At 44.0% G+C, this 18,277-nt stretch overlaps 1 protein-coding gene across 1 annotated transcript in view; it reads left to right on the top strand.

The window, feature by feature from the left end:
- LOC144595738 (contactin-associated protein-like 5) overlaps positions 1-18,277 on the top strand; it is a 644,436-nt gene that overhangs the window by 497,682 nt on the left and 128,477 nt on the right. Inside the window, exon 20 of the mRNA XM_078403317.1 lies at positions 1,089-1,222. Within this exon, the coding sequence (XP_078259443.1) occupies positions 1,089-1,222 (134 nt within the window). The remainder of the gene's footprint in view (positions 1-1,088; positions 1,223-18,277) is intronic.

Below are 18,277 nucleotides of genomic sequence, written 5' to 3'. Positions count from 1 at the left end.
TGTCCTCTGGTCCTCGATTCCCCTACTCTGTGCAAGAGACTCTGTGCATCTACCCGATCTATTCCTCTCATACATCGGCGAAACCAAGCGCAGGCTCGGCGATCGCTTCGCTGAACACCTGCGCTCGGTCTGCATTGACCAAACTGATCTCCCAGTGGCAGAGCACTTCAACTCCCCCTCCCATTCCCAGTCTGACCTTTCTGACATGGGCCTCCTCCAGTGCCATAGCGAGGCCCACCGGAAATTGGAGGAACAGCACCTCATATTTCGCCTGGGCAGCTTGCAGCCCAGCGGTATGAACATCGACTTCTCCAACTTTAGATAGTTCCTCTGTCCCTCTCTTCCCCTCCTCCTTCCCAGATCTCCCTCTATCTTCCTGTCTCCACCCATATCCTTCCTTTGTCCCGCCCCCCTGACATCAGTCTGAAGAAGGGTCTCGACCCGAAACGTCGCCCATTCCTTCTCTCCCGAGATGCTGCCTGACCTGCTGAGTTACTCCAGCATTTTGTGAATAAATACCTTCGATTTGTACCAGCATCTGCAGTTATTTTCTTATATATATTCCTCTCATGATTTTATACACCTCTATAAGACCACCCCTCATCCTCCTGCGCTCTAAGGAATGGAGCCCCAGCCTACTCAACCTCTCCCTATAGCTCAGAAGCTCGAGTCCTGGCAACATCCTTGTAAATCTTCTCTACCCTTTCCAGCTTGTATATTTTACTTTCAAAGATATTAACATTGAGTGACCAGTTATTTGTGTGAGTTATAATTTATATGGAAACTAAGAGCACAAGAAGATGCCAAATGAAAACATACAGCAGAAAATAAAAGAAAGCTACTTTACAGTATTAAAGATGACAGTCCATTTTATAATACCAACTAAGTTGAATACATAAATGTCACACATCATTTTATGTATTAGTTTTATCTATTACATAATTATCTGGCTTGTTTGATATCATAATTATCTGAGTATTTTCAGAAAAAAATACAGAATTTTGCAAATGAATTTTGACTTAAGTTTATCCCATAAATCAGTTTGTGTCTGTTCAATTGAAACTAATTAACTTTTATTTTCCTTTCAGGGAGTTTTCAGATTAGATACAAACTGGATGGTGATAAAGATCCTGTTTTTATTGGCATCAATTCCAGAAACTGGGCAAATGGCCAGCTTCACAGCATCAAAATTGACCGGGAAGAGAAGGATGTCTACATTCAGGTGATGCATAATATTTGCGCTAAAGTAAAACTCGAAAATACCGGAAAAACTCAGGAGGTCAGGCAGCAGAAAAAAAAAGAGAATGTTTTGGACTTAGTTTAGAGAAACAGTATGGAAACAGGCCCCTTCGGCCCACCGAGAACACTCCCCACACATTAACACTACCCTACACACATTAGGGACAATTTACTTATACACCAATCCAATTAACTAACAAACCTGTACATCTTTGGAGTGTGGGAGGAAAACAAAGACCTCAGAGAAAACTCACACTGTCACGGGGAGAACGTACAAACTCCACACAGACAGCACCTGTAGTCGGGATCGAACCCGGGTCTCTGGCGCTGCAAGCGCTGTAAGGCAGCAACTCTACCGCTGCGCCACCTTGCATTATCTTCCATTCCACTGCTCCCTTTCCCCTCATCTTTATGTCTCATCCCACATTTCCCTTTTACAACCCTCTCTCCCCTGCCCCTCATGGCCCCTTCCACCTACATCTCTCCCTCCGGCTTTACTTTTCACTCTTTGCTCCTTATTTTGACACTTTGCACGCAACAAAAAGCTTTTCACTGAACCTCAATACACGTCAGTAAGTTAGGTTGTTTAGTTAGTTTCGCTTATCGTCACGTGCACCGAGGTACAGTGAAAAGCTCTTGTAGCGTGCTAACCAGTCAGCAGAAAGCCAAAACATGATTACAATCGAGCCATTTACAGTGTATATGTACATGATAATAATGCAAGGTAAAGCCAGCAAAGTCTGATCAAGGATAGTCCGAGGGCCACCTATGAGGTAGATAGTACTTCAGGACTCCTCTATAGTTGTGGTAGGATGATTCAGTTGCCTGATAACATCTGGGAAGGAACTGTCCCTGAATCTGGAGGTGTGCGTTTTCACACTTCTGTACCTTTTGCCTGATGGGAGAGGGGAGAAGAGGGAGTGGCCAGGGTGCAACTCGTCTTTGATTATGCTGCTGGCCTTGTCGAGGCAGGGTGAGGTATAGATGGAGTCAATAGAAGGGAGGTGTTTCAATACACTAAACTAAATTATATTTTTACCTCAAGCCTTTGTCACCTTTTCCACTCATCTGCCAATAAACCCCCCTTCACCAGAAAACAACGATTACTTGCCAGGCTTTGTCCTATCCGCAACTCTTATCTAGCTTTCACCTTCTCCACAGATGCTACCTGACCTGCTGAGTTCCTCCAGCACTCTGTGTTCTGTTCAAAATTCCAGCATCTGCAGTTCCTAGTGTCTCTTGCAACAGATGCTGCCTGATTCTGTTTCATTTTTCTTGCACTGTTGTGAAATTAAAGTTTTTTAAAATTTCATAATATTAGCAATATATGTTTTAAAATAGCTCATATTGATTTCCAAAGACAGGGGTTGTTACGCGCATAAAGGAAGATATTCATTTTGTCAACCATATAATTTTCAGGTCCTCTAGTTTAGATTACCAAGTGTATTGAAAGTATATAAACACACAGAGATTGTATGGTTTGTGAAGCAGTGAAAGGCACAGATAAACACATGGTTGATTTTCCATCCTTCTTTATGGATAGAACATACAACCGTACAGCACAAGAACAGCCTATGATGTCTGCATCGAACATAAATGCAAATTAAACATAGAAAATAGGTGCAGGAGTAGGGCATTTGGCCCTTCGAGCCAGCACTGCCGTTCAATATGATCATGGCTGATCATCCAAAATCAGTACCCCATTTCGGCTTTTATCCCAAATCCCTTGATTCCCTTAGCCCAAAGAGCTAAATCTAACTCTCTCTTGAAAACATCCAGTGAATTGGCCTCCACTGCCTTCTGTGGCAGAGAATTCCACAGATTCACAACTCACTGGGTGAGAACGCTTTTCCTCATCTCAGTCCTACCTCTTATTCTTAAATTGTGACCCCTGATTCTGGATTCCCCCAACATCGGGAATATTTTTCCTGCATCTACCCTGTCAAATCCTCCGAATTTTACATGTGTCTATAAGATCCCCTCTCATCCTTCTAAATTTCAGCGAATACAAGCCCAGTCAACCCATTTTTTCATCATACGTCAGTCCTGCCATCCCAGGAATTAACCCGATGAACCTACGCTACACTCACTCAATAGCAATAATGTCCTACCTCAAATTAAGAGACCAAAACTGCACACAATACTTCAGGTGCGGTATCACATGGCCCTGTACAACTGCAGTAGGATATCCTTGGACCTAAACTCCTAAACAAATCCCTTCTTCCTGCATGTGATCTTACATTTGACCTCCCAAAGTGCAATACCTCACATCTGCCCAGTTTAAGCTCCATCTTCCATTTCTCTGCCCATGAATGAGATTGTAAATTTATAAATTATTGGAGCAGAATTAGGCCATTCGACCCATCAAGTCGACTCTGCCATTCAATCTTGGCTGATCTATCTTTCTCTCTCAACCCCATTCTCCTGCCTTCTCCCCATAACCCCTCACACCCATACTAATCAAGAATCTGTCAATCTCTGCCTTAAAAATACCCAATGACATGGCTTCCACTGCTGTCTGTGGCAATGAACTCCACTGATTCACTTTGACTAAAGAAATTCCTCCCCATCTAATTTTCTACTAAAGCTATGGCTTTTGGTCTTAGACTCTCTGAAGACTCTAGACTCTCCACATTATGAGTGTTGGAAATTCTCTCGGACACTAAGATTACCACAAAACTCCCTCCCACCATCATCTGAACTTCAGAAATAAATATTGTGGTACCTACAAATCCATTAGCCTGAGGATCAGAATAATGGAAAGTTATCTTTATTTTGGAGATTCTGAGGGATAATGATTCGAGCAACAAATCATATGGTCAGGACAATCCATATGGTCGAGTTTGGAGGGATGAGGGGGGGCCTCATTGAAACTTATTGAATAGCGAAAGGCCTGGATAGAGTAGATGTGGGGAAGTTGTTCCCAAGAGCGATGAATCAGTGCCCAGATAACACCAATTTACAATTTGGCCAGAAGAAAAAATGAGGGGGAAGAGAGGGAGGACGTTTTCTTATGTAGAGAGACTTTGGATTGAGAACTTATTAATGGTACTTTAGTTTAGTTTATATATAAATTATAAACGTTTTCTCATTGCCAAGTACAGGATGCTCACTGCATCTTGGGACAAGGCCTGGATAGAGTGGACGTGGAGAGGATGCTTCCACTAGTGGGAGAGTCTAGGACCAGAGATAATAGCCTCCGAATTAAAGGACGTTCCTTGAGGAAGGAGATGGGGAGGAGCAATTTCTTTAGTCAGAAGGTGGTGAATCTGTGGAACTCATTGCCGCAGAAGGTTGTGGAGGCCAAGTCAATGGATATTTCGAAACCAGAGATAGATTCTTGATAAGGACGGGTGTCAGGGGTTATGGGGAGAAGGCAGCAGAATGGGGAGATGAGGGAAAGTTAGATCATCCATGATTGAATGGCGGAGAAGACTTAATGGGGCTGAATGGTCTAATTCTGCTCTTATCACTTATGAACATGAATCCAGCACACAAACTTATAGTTCAAGAGAGAAAATTGATTTGGCTTGATGCTGGTGTAAAGCAAATTCTAATAATTTAATTTTATTAAGTCAATAAGAAAATGACGTGGGCATCTTGTAGTTGGAAAACAGCTTAAAGAGTAGTATGAATTATTAAATGCAAAATACTATTCGGTAGGTCTTAACCATTTTAAATGAGATTTTAATTTAGTTACAATAAGCAAAAAAACAATACTCGTGATGTTTTAGGAAATCAATGTTCAATCCAAGGACTCCTTGATTCAAAATGGATCCGTTAGGACATCACAAGTTGCATTGTATTGATGAGAATATTGTGAACTTTTTTGATGTGCTAACGTACTGTTTCTCTTGTGGTGAAAATAATTTGAACGACAGAAGAATGACTTTCTCTCTGAGCATCCAAAATACGTCTTTGAGAAATTACATTTACAGGGCCTCTTCCACCCAGAAACATTTGCAGTGTATTGAGTGTTTGCATATTAATTGTAAATGTTTACAAAATGTACTTCAGTTTAGTTTAGAGACACTGTGTGGAAACAGGCTCTTCAGCCCACCAGGTCCATGCTGACCAGCTATCATCCATAGGCTAGTTCTATCCTACGCACTGCTGCTAATTTGCAGGAGACAATCAACCGACAAACCTGCAAGTGCATTTGGAGTATGGGAGGAAACCGGAGCACCCAGAGAAAACCCACATGGTCACAGGGAAAACTCCATGCCCCATAGTCGTAGCCAGGATCGAACCGGGGTCTCTCGTACTGTACGGCAGCAACTCTACCGCTGCGCATGGGGATCTTATAGAAACATATAAAATTCTTAAGGGGTTGGAGAGGCTAGATGCGGGAAGATTGTTCCCGATGTTGGGGAAGTCCAGAACCAGGGGTCACAGCTTAAGGATAAGGGGGCAGTCTTTTACGACCGAGATGAGAAAACATTTCTTCACACAGAGAGTGGTGAGTCTGTGGAATTCTCTGCCACAGAAGGTAGTTGAGGCCAGTTCATTGGCTATATTGGTTAATAGGTTAATTGGCTGGGTAAATGTAAAAATAGTCCCTAGTGGGTGTAGGATAGTGTTAATGTACGGGGATCGCTGGGCGGCACGGACTTGGTGGGCCGAAAAGGCCTGTTTCCGGCTGTATATATATATATGATGATGATGATGATATGATGATGATGATGATATTTAAGAGGGAGTTAGATGTGGCCCTTTTTGCTAAAGGGATCAGGGGGTATGGAGAGAAGGCAGGTACAGGCTACTGAGCTGAATGATCAGCCATGATCATATTGAATGGCGATGCAGGCTCGAAGGGCCGAATGGCCTACTCCTGCACCTATTTTCTATGTTTCTATGTTTCTATGTTTCTATGCGCACTGTGTCGTACACGTTTAAACATTTACAATACATTGGCTTCAGATGACAGCGTCTGATTGCTGACTCTAAACGCTTGGAATTATAAGGTACAATGTGCCATACTTTTATTGACGATGATATCGATCCAACAGTGGACTCTGGACATTTTTGAAAGAAATGAAGAAAAATTAAGGAGTTCTGATAAAAAGGTCTGCAAGCTGAAATATTGACCTTCTTTCTCTCTCCCTCCACAGATACTGCCCAATCTGCTGAGTATTTCATGTAGATAAACACAAAATGCTGGAGTAACTCAGCGGGACAGGCAGCATGTCTGGAGAGAAGGAATGGGTGACGATTCGAGTCGAGACACTTTTTCAGACTCCGTCACCCATCCCTTCTCTCCAGAGATGATGCCTGGCCTGCTGAGTTACTCCAGCATTTTGTGTCTATCTTCGGTGTTAACGAGCATCTACATTTCCTTCCTATGCATGAGTATTTCTAGTACTCATGGCCTCTCAGTAGCCTGCATGACAGGTGCAGTATAAGATTCAAGATTCAAGAGATTCAAGATAGCTTTATTGTCATCCAAATTGGACGAAATTCAGTCACCCACAGTCCAACAACAAAAGCATCGAAATAGGCATTAAAATTACACAACCCCCAAAACACACAAAAGAAGTTACAATTTTACAGTTCCCCCCCTCCCCCCCACATACACACATAGTACACAAACACAAAAACACCACATCACATCTACAATTAAGACACAAAAAAACAACAAAACACAAAGACAAATGGACCGCAGGTAAGCCGCAGCTGCTAGGGCAGCGCCGCCATTTTGCAAATGTGGATAAATGTGGGGTTATCCACTTTGGAGGCAAGAACGGGAAGGCAGATTATTATCTGAATGGTGTCAGGTTAGGAAAAGAGGAAGTACAACGAGACCTGGGCGCCCTAGTACATCAGTCACTGAAAGTAAGCAGCAGGCAGTGAAGAAAGCTAATGGCATGTTGGCCTTCATGCAGAGAGGAGATGAGCAAAGAAGCAAAGAGGTCCTTCTGCAGTTGCACAGGGCCCTGGTGAGACAACACCTAGAGTATTGTGTGCAGTTTTGAGGAAGGACATTCTTGCTATTGAGGGAATGCAGCGTAGGTTAATTCCCGGGATGGTGGGACTATCATATGTTGAAAGAATGGAGCGACTGGCTTGTATTCACTGGAAGGATGAGAGGGGATCTTATAGAAACATATAAAATTCTTAAGGGATTGGACAAGCCAGATGCAGGAAACATGTTCCCGACGTTGGGAGAGTCCAGAACCAGGGGCCGCAGTTTAAGAATAAGGGGTAGGCCATTTAGAACGGAGATGAGGAAAACCTTTTTCACCCAGAGAGTTGTGAATTTGAGGAATTCTCTGCCACAGAAGGCAGTGGAGACCGATTCACTGGATGCATTCAACAGAGAGTTAGATAGAGCTCTTAGGGCTGGCGGAAGCAAGGGGTATGGGGAGAAGGCAGGAACGGGGTACTGATTGTGGATGATCAGCCGTGATCACATTGAATGGCTCGAAGGGCCGAATGGCCTACTCCTATTGTCGATGTGTCTATGTATTTATGTAATCTCACCCATCTCACATTAAACCTATGTCCTCTAGTTCATGATTCCCCTACTCTGGGTAAAAGACTGTGCATTCACCCTATCTTCTCTCATGGTGATTTTGTAAATCCTCTAGATGATCACCCCTCATCCTCCTGTGTCGCAAGGAATAAAGTCGTAGCCTGCCCAACCTCACCCTATCGCTCTAGCCGCCAGGCCCTGGCAACATCCTCGTAAATCTCTACCCTTTTCAGCTTGATGGCATTAAAAGATCAAAAATGACAGTGTATTTAAAATACAAATGTGGTTTAGTTTAGAGGTACAGTGCAGTAGCTGGTCCTTTGGCCCACCGAATAAAGGGGGCTGTTTCTAGTTGGCTGCCAGTGCCTGGCGGAGTTCTGCAGAGGTCGGTGCTGGGGTCATGACTCTTCACATTGTATTTTAATGGTTTGGACGAGGGTATTGAAGGCTTTGTGGCAAAGAGCAATTTTGGTCTCCTAAATTGAGGAAGGACATTATTGCTATTGAGGGAGTGCAGCGCAGATTCACCAGATTCACTCCCGGGATGGCGGGACTGACATATGATGCAAGAATGGGTCAACTGGGCTTGTATTCACTGGAATTTAGTAAGATGAGAGGGGATCTTATAGAAACATATAAAATTCTTAACGGATTGGACAGGCTGGATGCAGGAAAAATGTTCCCGATGTTGGGGGAGTCCAGAAACAGAGGACACAGTTTAAGAATAAGGGGTAGGCCATTTAGGACTGAGATGAGGAAATATTTTTTCACCCAGAGAGTTGTGAATTTGGGGAATTCTCTGCCACAGAAGGCAGTGGAGGCCAATTCACTGGATGTTTTCAAGAGAGAGTTAGATATAGCTCTTAGGGCAAAAGGAATCAAGGTATACGGGGAAAAAGCAGGACTGGGGTACTGATTTTAGATGATCAACCATGATTATATTGAATGGCGGTTCTGGCTCGAAGGGCCGAATGACCTACTCCTGCACCAATTTTTCCTTTCTTCTTCTTTCTACTTTTATTTTTAACTTCAGATTTCCAGCATCCACAGTTTGTTTGCTTTTGGACACAGCGAGCCCTGTATCTCATTATTTCATAACGTGTAGGAGCAGAATTAAGCCATTCGGCCCATCAAGTTTACTCCCCCACTCAATTATGGATGATCTATCTTTCCCTCTCGACCCCATTCTCCTGCCTTCTCCCCATGACCCCTGACACCCGTACTAATCAAGAATCTATTTATCACCACCGTAAAAATGTCCATTGACTTGGCTTCCACAGACTTCCGTGGCAATGAGTTCCTCAGATTCACCACCCTCTGACCATACACCTGTTTCATGGCAGACAGTAACAAGAAACAGAAAGGAAATAGCCAACATTATTACAGCTTTTAAATGGTTAGAACCATAACTTTTGGAATTGTCTCCCTGTCACATTGATATCCAAATCGGGCAGTGGAAGTGCTTGATTTCAGAATTAATGTTAATATATTCAAGCCTCTGTGTCATTATGCAACACACGACATGATGCAAAGAATATATATATATATATGAAATCTTTCAGGATGGTGTGGGGTGAGAAGATAATGGTGATACAAGCAATCTTGTATATCTTGTCATCTGAAAAGCTTTTAATGAAGGCTCGTACAAGAAATCAAAAGAGAGCTCTTGAGATTAAGAATCAGGATACAAAATGTCAGAATGTTTTAGAGAGATACAACACAATAACAAGCCCTTCAGCACACTGACCTCATGCCAACCATCAACCAACCATTTACACATGCATAGAAATCGAAGGGAATTCAAGGGGACTCTATTCCTTGGAATGCAGGAGGACGAGGGGTGATCTTGCAGAGATCCATAAAATCATGAGAGGAATAGATCGGATAGATGCACAGTGAATGAAGGGACTGCAGATGCTGGTTTAGACTGAAGGTAGTGTAGCGACCATAGGGATTGGTCCTGAGAGTCGAACCCTCGGATTGGCCAGCAAGGTCACATGGTGGTGCGACCATAGGGATTGGTCCTGAGAGTCGAACCCGCTGATTGGCCAGCAAGGTCACGTGGTGGTTTTGGGCGCCCAAAACCAGTCAGTGGGAAGAGAACTTCGATGTGAACAGTTTGAGTTATCCAGACTCGCCATAATAGACACAAAATGCTGGGGTAACTCAGCGAGACAGGCAGCATCTCTGGATTGAAGGAATGGGTGATGTTTCGGGTCGAGACCCTTCTTCAATCTCTTGCCCAGAGTAGGGGAATCGAGAACCCAGAGGGCATAGGTTTAAGGTGAAGGGGAAACAATTTAATTGGAATCTGAGGGGTAACTTTATCGCACAAAGGGAGGTGGATGTATGGAACAAGCTGCCAGATGAGGTATCCTAACACTTAAGAAACAGTTAGACTGGTACATGGATAGGACAGGTTTTGGAGGGATATGGACCAAAGGCGGGCAGGTGGGACTAGTGTAGCTGGGACATGTTGGCCGGTGTGGGCAAGTTGGGCCGATGGACCTGTTTCCACGCTGTATCACTCTATGACTATGACAAGGGTCCAAGCCTCTTTACTATCATTTGTGCCAAGACTGGAGCAATTAGATTCCTATTTATTGCAGCTTTAAAGGCATGGAAAATGCAACACAACAATTAAATATACAAAAAAATTATCATATATGCTTGTATAAGAAAATAACTGCAGATGCTGGTACAAATTGAAGGTATTTATTCACAAAATGCTGGAGTAACTCAGCAGGTCAGGCAGCATCTCAGGAGAGAAGGAATGGGTGACGTTTCGGGTCGAGACCCTTCTTCAGACTGAACATATATGCTTGATTAGCTAGACTGATAAACGACAAATATGTCGTGCAACCCAAATAGTGCAAAGGCCATTTAGTTTAGACCAGTGGTTTATTGTTACGTGCACCCAAGTACAGTGAAAAGCTTTTGTTGCGTGCTTGCCCCCTTCTTCCTCCAGGCACGGTAGCGCAGCGGTAGAGTTGCTGCTTTACAGCGAATGCAGCGCCGGAGACTCAGGTTCGATCCTGACTACGGGTGCTGCACTGTAAGGAGTTTGTACGTTCTCCCCGTGACCTGCGTGGGTTTTCTCCGAGATCTTCGGTTTCCCCCCACACTCCAAAGACGTACAGGGTATGTAGGTTAATTGGCTGGGTAAATGTAAAAAATTGTCCCTAGTGGGTGTAGATAGTGTTAATGTACGGGGATCGCTGGGCGGCACGGACTTGGAGGGCCGAAAAGGCCTGTTTCCGGCTGTATAAATATGATGATATGATGATAATCGTTTTACCAGTTCCACAGTTCTCCACCTTGTTTCTCTTGAGATCACACCTTCCCTAGCCAACAATGGACTGGACCCACCTGGTGCCGTACCTGCCTGAGGTCATTTCTGGCTGGCCCTCATTGGTCCTGGTCTTTTCTCGCCTCCAGCTCTTCACCTCCCCCCCTCCCCCCAACCCCCACCCCCTACTTTCTGGCTGAAGAAGAGTCCCGATCCAAAACATCACCCGTCCTTTTTCTCCAGAGATGCCCGTTGAGTTACTCCAGCACTTTGTGTCTAAAGCTGAATAATGACTAGGTGGACAACAGAACCCACAAACACTTCTCCACAGCAGTTGTGTTTTATTTATAGTTTCAGGTGTGTTAGGCAGACATTTATTGCCTCTCCTCAGATGCGCTTGAACTAAGTTCGCTTGCTGGGCAGTTAAAATGTTGTCACAATTCAACCACGTTGCTATGGGTCTATATTTACCTACAGGCCACGGCAGGTAAAAATGGGATCCCTGCCCTCAGTACGAGTATACCAGTTAGATTTTTCCATCAATCTGATCACTTCATTTAGATTTTTTTTTTAGATTTAGAGATATAGCGCGGAAACAGGCCCTTCGGCCCACCGGGTCCGCGCCGCCCAGCGATCCCCGCACACTAACACTATCCTACACCCACTAGGGACAATTTTTGCATTTGCCCAGCCAATTAACGTACAAACCTGTACGTCTTTGGAGTGTGGGAGGAAACCGAAGATCTCGGAGTAAACCCACGCAGGTCACGGGGAGAACGTACAAACTCCGTACAGACGGTGCCCGTAGTCAGGATCGAACCTGAGTCTCCGGCGCTGCATTCGCTGTAAGGCAACAACTCTACCGCTGCGCCACCGTGCCACCCACGATTCCTGAAAACGGTTTTATTTAAACGGTTTTATTTTTAATACCAGACTTTTAAAAATAATTAATTAAATTTAATTTCCTAAGCTGTTGCAGTGGGATTTGAACTCACGAGTTTTCAATCATTAATAGAAACCTTTTGGAAGCAGTGATCAGCAGAAATTCCTGTAGATTGGGTCGTCTTCATTACAGTATGTATTAATAATCATGACAAGGGCATGGAAATTTAGTTAATTTTGGTTTCGAGATACAGCACGGAAACGGGCCCATCGGCCCGCTGAGTCCACGCCGACCAGCGATCCCCGCACACTAACACTATCCCACACGCACCAGAGACAATTTACAATTTCGCCAAGCCAATTAGCCTACAAACTTGTACGTCTTTGGAGTGTGGGAGTAAATCCGGAGCACCCGGAGAAAACCCACGCAGGTCGCGGGGAGAACGCACAAACTCCGAGCAGGCGGCACCCGTGGTCAGGATTGAATCCGGATCTCTGGCGCTGTGAGGCAGCAACTCTACCGCTGCGCCACCGTGCCGCCATGTCCATACCTAATAACTTGCGTTAATTACACTTAATTTCATACAGCATGGAAACAGGCCCTTCTGCCCAAGTTGTCCACACCGACCAATGTGTCCCATCGACACTAGTCCTGACTGTTCTTGCTGCTTATTTTGTGATTTATGACACCTCAAGTTCTCATCCATGTACCTTTTCAATAAATAATAACTTAAAAGCAAGACTCCTTATTATTTTATTACAATTGGCCTATCAGGAATACTCTGCCTGACGTCATCTGGTGCCAGCCCTGATTTGTCCTGGTCTTTCCTTGCTTCAAGTTCTTCCCCCCCAATACAATCAGTATAAAGAAGGGTCCAGACTCGAGACGTCCCATTTTCTCCAGAGATGCCGCCTGACCTGCTGAGTTACTCCAGCACTTTGTGTCTGTCTTTGATATAAAACAGCATAGAGTCACACAGCATGGAAACAGGCCCTTCGGCCCAACTTGCCCACACCGACCAACATGTCCCATCTACACTAGTCCCAACTGTGCCAGCATTTGGCTTGTATCCCTCTAAACCTGCCCTATCCATGCACCTGTCTGAATGTTTCTTAAACGTTGCGATAATGCCTGCAAACTGCATCTGTAACTGTACCGGTAACAGCATCTGCAGTTTATTTTTTATTACCCCTTATTATTTTCTTAGTGCTCTCCAGAACAAGTTATTGTGTTACATTTTTTAGTTAGATAGAGCTCAAGGGGCTAGTGGAATCAAGGGATATGGGGAGAAGGCAGGCACAGGGTATTGATTGGGGACGATCAGCCATGGTCACAATGAATGGCGGTGCTGGCTTGAAGGGCCGAATGGCCTCCTCCTGCACCTATTTTCTATGTTTCTATGGTGCAATGGGCAATTTTAATTCAATGTTGACTATCCCTCTTAATGGAAATGTTCACACCATTCTGTTTGCGTCCTTTCCTAAACAGATCACCTGGAAGGGATCTGATTTATTCGGACATGTAAGCCCATGCAGTGCCTATAGCTCACATCAGTCACTGACTTATACTTATTGGCCATTTTATGAACTGAAAAGCATAAAAAGCTAAAACCTAAAATCAGACAGGTCTTGATCCATAAAAACCTAATATCGGTCATACTTTCATAATCATGGACTCTCTTTTGTCAACTGTGCATGAAGATAAAAGCATTGACCTGACCCACTTCTATGAGTCCCCGAACTTTACTCTCAAAGTATACAGTGCTATCAGAGATACAGTGCGGAAACAGGCCCTTCAGCCCACTGAGTCCGTGCTAGCCAGCAATCATCCTGTGCACGAACACAATCCTACACACTTGGGACAATTTACAATTTTACCGAAGCCAATTAACCTACAAACCTGCACGTCTGTGGAGTGTGGGAAGGAACCAGGGCACCCAGAGAAAACCCTCGCGGTCACATGGAAAACATACAAATTCCACGCAGACAGCACCTGTAGTCAGGAATGAACCCGGGTCTCTAGCGCTGTAAGGCAGCAGCTCTACCGCTGTGCCACCGTGCCACCTCTTAAGCTCCAAACGATTGACTACTTTCTTTATTTATTATTTTGAACAGCACTGGAAAGTCCAATATTTATTGTCCAGTCCTAATTGTCCCTAGCAAAATGGCTCATGAGCCCATTTCAGGTTCAGATTAGTTTATTGTCATGTACACCAGGGTGCAATGAAATTCCTTGGTTGTCAGAACCTCTCAGAGTATGCATGTTAACTGACGTTAAACTACATTTGATATGCTGAGATTTGAATTCAGTTCTCTGGCAAGTTTTCTAAGGTCTCTCTGTTACCAGTCCAATAATTTAACCACTCTACCTGCCTCCATACCCTTGAGGTTTAATTTTTGCATTGACATTTTAAGGGAAATGAAGATATTCATTCATATAACATCTTTCACAACCTTAGGGCTTAGCAAAGTGCTTTCCAAAAATAACGTACATTTTAAATGTAGTCCCTTTTGTAATACAGGAATTTAAAATAACTTTCCATAAAAACCAATGCAATAGAAACAAGAATGTAAGATAAATACAAAATGCTGGAGTAACTCATCGAGACAGGCAGCATCTCTGGAGAGAAAAAATGGGTGACGTTTCGGGTCGAGACCCTTCTTCAGACAGGTCTCGACCCGAAACGTCACCCATTCCTTCTCTCCAGAGATGCTGCCTGTCTCTCTGAGTTACTCCAGCATTTTGTGTCTATCTTTGGTTTAAACCAGCATCTGCAGTTCTTTCCTACACATGTTAGATGAATGTTGGCTAGAAGTGCAAATGTACTGATACAAACTGTGACCCCTGGTTTTGGACTCCCCCAACATCGGGAACATTTTTCCTGCATCTAGCCTGTCCAATTCCTTAAAAAGAAATATTTGTTTATATGTTTTATATATTTCAATAAGATCCCCTCTCATCCTTCTAAATTCCAGTATTTGATCTGACCTGCCACCTATGCTCTTTCCTTGCCTACTGCACCCACCCATCATAGATGCCAATGGCTTCTAGACCTCCATTCTATGGCTGACCCATGCGAGGAATGGGCCTCAAATGGTGACCAAGCCTGAAGCTGCTACATCCAAGGTTCTCATCCACAACACAGCTCCGAAGGCATTTGACAGCACGTATTCCCAAAGGCCTGCTTCATTTCTAAATGTTTTTGTTCAGCAGTAACACGTAAAAAGAGTTTAAATTGATTTAAGCATCGGTTACTTACTTCTTTTGAGATATAATCTACACGCAACATCCACTTATATGCTGTTATGCAGTCATACAGAATGGAAATAGGCATTTCGGCCCAACTCATCCATGCTGTGAGATGCAAATGTGAGTGCTCACAATCACGATGCTCGAGACAATCGAGAGAAACAAGTATAGTTTATTTGCAAGTCTGCAGAGTTGGGTGTCTCCCCTGTCGAGACACCCCGAGGTCGGGAAAATCCCTTCTTTTTATTCACTTCATTTTACAATTGTTACACCTTTAATTCCTCCCCTTCGGGCTCCTTCCAATCGGAGCACTGAGGTGCACAATCTACTGTCACCGCCCCTGTTGCCTTCCACGTCATACAGTAATATTCATTTATTTCATTAGGCAAGCGCAGTACAGAGTAGTTCATGCCCTCCCCCTCTCCTAGCTCTCTGATTATTTTGGCCTTCCTCCCAGTTCTCTGATTATCTTCTAACACTTGTCCTTGGTCTGTCACCATTTGTTCTTACGGTTTTTTTCTCTAGCCGAGCACTGTCTGGTCAGTTATTTCTCAGGGTCGTATTGCCGAGTCAGCTATTTCTCAGGATCTGTTTTTTTAGTCAAGCATGGTCGAGTCAGCTATTTCTCAGGATCCTTAGTCTAAATCAATTATCCCTTTTTACCCCTCTCTCACACATGCCGATCAAGAAGCCCCATCGAAGCTAGTCCAATTTTGCCACATTTCGCCCAAACCTTTTCTATCCATGTACCTGTCCAAGTGCCTTTTGAATGCTCTTACAGTACCTGCCTGATTTACGTACGGTGGCCGCTTATTCCATATTCTCCCATTACTCTCTGAGTGATAAACTTGTCCCTCAGGTTCCTATTAAATCTTGCCCCTCTCACCTTAAACATATGTCCTCCGGCTCTTGATTCCCCTACCCTGGGTAAAAGACTCTGTGCATCTAACCTATCTATCCCCCTCATGATTTTATGCATCTTTATAAAATCGCACCTCATCCTCCTGTGCTCTAAAGAATTAATTCCTAGCTTGTCCAACCACTCCCTTTAGCCCTTGCTTTCCCTCTCTCCATCCCCTCCCCCTTCTCAGTTCTCCTACCAGTCTTACTGTCTCCAACTACATTTTATCTCTGTACCGCCCACTCCCCTGACATCAGTCTGAAGAAGGGTCTTGACCCGAAACATTACTCATTCCTTCTCTCCAGAGATGCTGCCTGTCCCGCTGAGTTACTCCAGCATTTTGTGTCTCTCTCTCCCTTTAGCTCAGTCTTTCAAGTCCTGACAACATCCTGGTAAAAACAAATCTTCAGGATTTTAATGCAATATTGACAAATAATGATAGCTAAATAAAGTTTATTTATTTAATAGTCTGCATTCACCCTTTCTATTCCCCACATGATTGTGTGCACCTCTATCACCCCACATCCTCCTGTTTTGCCACCCTTTCAATTCGTATCACAGTAGGCAGGAAAATGTCATTAGGAGGCAGAGATCGGCCATGATTGAATGGTGGAGTGGACTCGATGGGCCGAATGGCCTAATTCTACTCCTATAAGTTGTGAACTTGTGAACTTGAACCCGGGTCTCTGACCCTGTATCGCAGCAACTCTACCGCTGCTCCACTGTGTTATGATCATGAACGGAATCAGTAGAAAGAACACTTGGTCTTTTAACTCAGTCTCTATAGATGCCGCCTGTTGTTTCAGGTATTCCTACCATTTCCCACTCAGGTTGGGTTTTCCCGAGCATTTCCCACAATGTTTGCAACTTTTGCAGCATTGTGCTTTTAGCAGCAGTTCAAGTTAAGTGGCATACTAACATAGGAGAGAAACAAGCTTTTCCGCTTACCAAGTCGACACTGACCATCAAATCTTTCTGCTTAATCCTACGTCCTGCCCCACCAACTCTTAGGAGCTGTGATGTTGGCCATCGTCTGCAAAAAGTAACTAGCTATTCCACAGAGCTATGCACTGCCCAGCATGTTTTTCAGGATACTTTCATGCAGTAACAGCCTCCAACACTAGATGGAGCTGGATTCCTTTGTAAGTGTCTTGGCCACAGAGCACATCAAGACCAATCCTATAACCACACCAGAAAAGGATGCCTTTTCCTACATTCGTAGCAAGGTCCATAAAAATGTTTCGTAAGATGATGGATCTGCGGTTCAGCAATAAGGCAGTGGAAAGGTAGAGGTAGGGCGGATACAAGTAACTGCAAATGCAGATTTACAACAAAAAAAGACACAAAGTGCTGGAGTAACTCAGCGGGGTCAGGCAAACATCCCTGGAGAATAGTCTCGGCGCGAAACATCCCCGATTCCTTCCCCCCAGAGATGCTGTCTGACCCACTGAGTTGCTCCAGCTTTTTGTGTCCACCTTCGGTTTAAACCAGCATCTGCAGTTCCTCCCTACACATCGCTGGAGAACATGGATAGGTAACGTTTTGGGTCGGGACACTTGTTCAGACTCCTAGGTGATCACGATTCAGGTCGGGATACTGAGCATTTTTTAATTTGGATCGGTGGCTGCTTGAATAACAGGTGATGATGAGGATGTTGGCTGCCATTTTGAGGCAGCAACTCCCGTAGATCTCTTTGTTGAAGGAGAGGTCAGAACCCATGATGGACCGGTTCAGTGTTCACTTTCTGTAATCTCTGTAATGGCACTTCCTATACCATCTCAATTGTCCCGCTTCGACAGCCATTACTGCTCGGGGATGAAATGTAGTTATAGCTTACATCGCACCCTGATATGACAAAAACAAACTTCTTTTCTTCATTAATTGTTTTTTTATTAAAATAGCACAAATCAAAGAGTAATTCATCACTTTCCATACTTTATCAACTGTTTCTCCTTCAAACAATATCTCAGAATTCTTATAAGAAAATAACTGCAGATGCTGGTACAAATCGAAGCTATTTATTCACAAAATGCTGGAGTAACTCAGCAGGTCTGGCAGCATCTCAGGAGGGAAGGAATGGGTGACGTTTCGGGTCAAGACCCTTCTTCAGTCTGAAGAAGGGTCTCGACCCGAAACGTAACCCATTCCTTCTCTCCGTAGATGCTGCCTGACCTGCTGAGTTACTCCAGCATTTTGTGAATAAATATCTCAGAATTCTTATAGTTCTTACCGTATGGTTCTTAC

This window comes from Rhinoraja longicauda, chromosome 8 (assembly GCF_053455715.1).
Source record: "Rhinoraja longicauda isolate Sanriku21f chromosome 8, sRhiLon1.1, whole genome shotgun sequence".
Lineage (NCBI taxonomy): Eukaryota > Metazoa > Chordata > Chondrichthyes > Rajiformes > Arhynchobatidae > Rhinoraja > Rhinoraja longicauda.
Note: the sequence above shows the minus strand (reverse complement) of the source record. Positions and strands in the feature narration are given on the sequence as shown.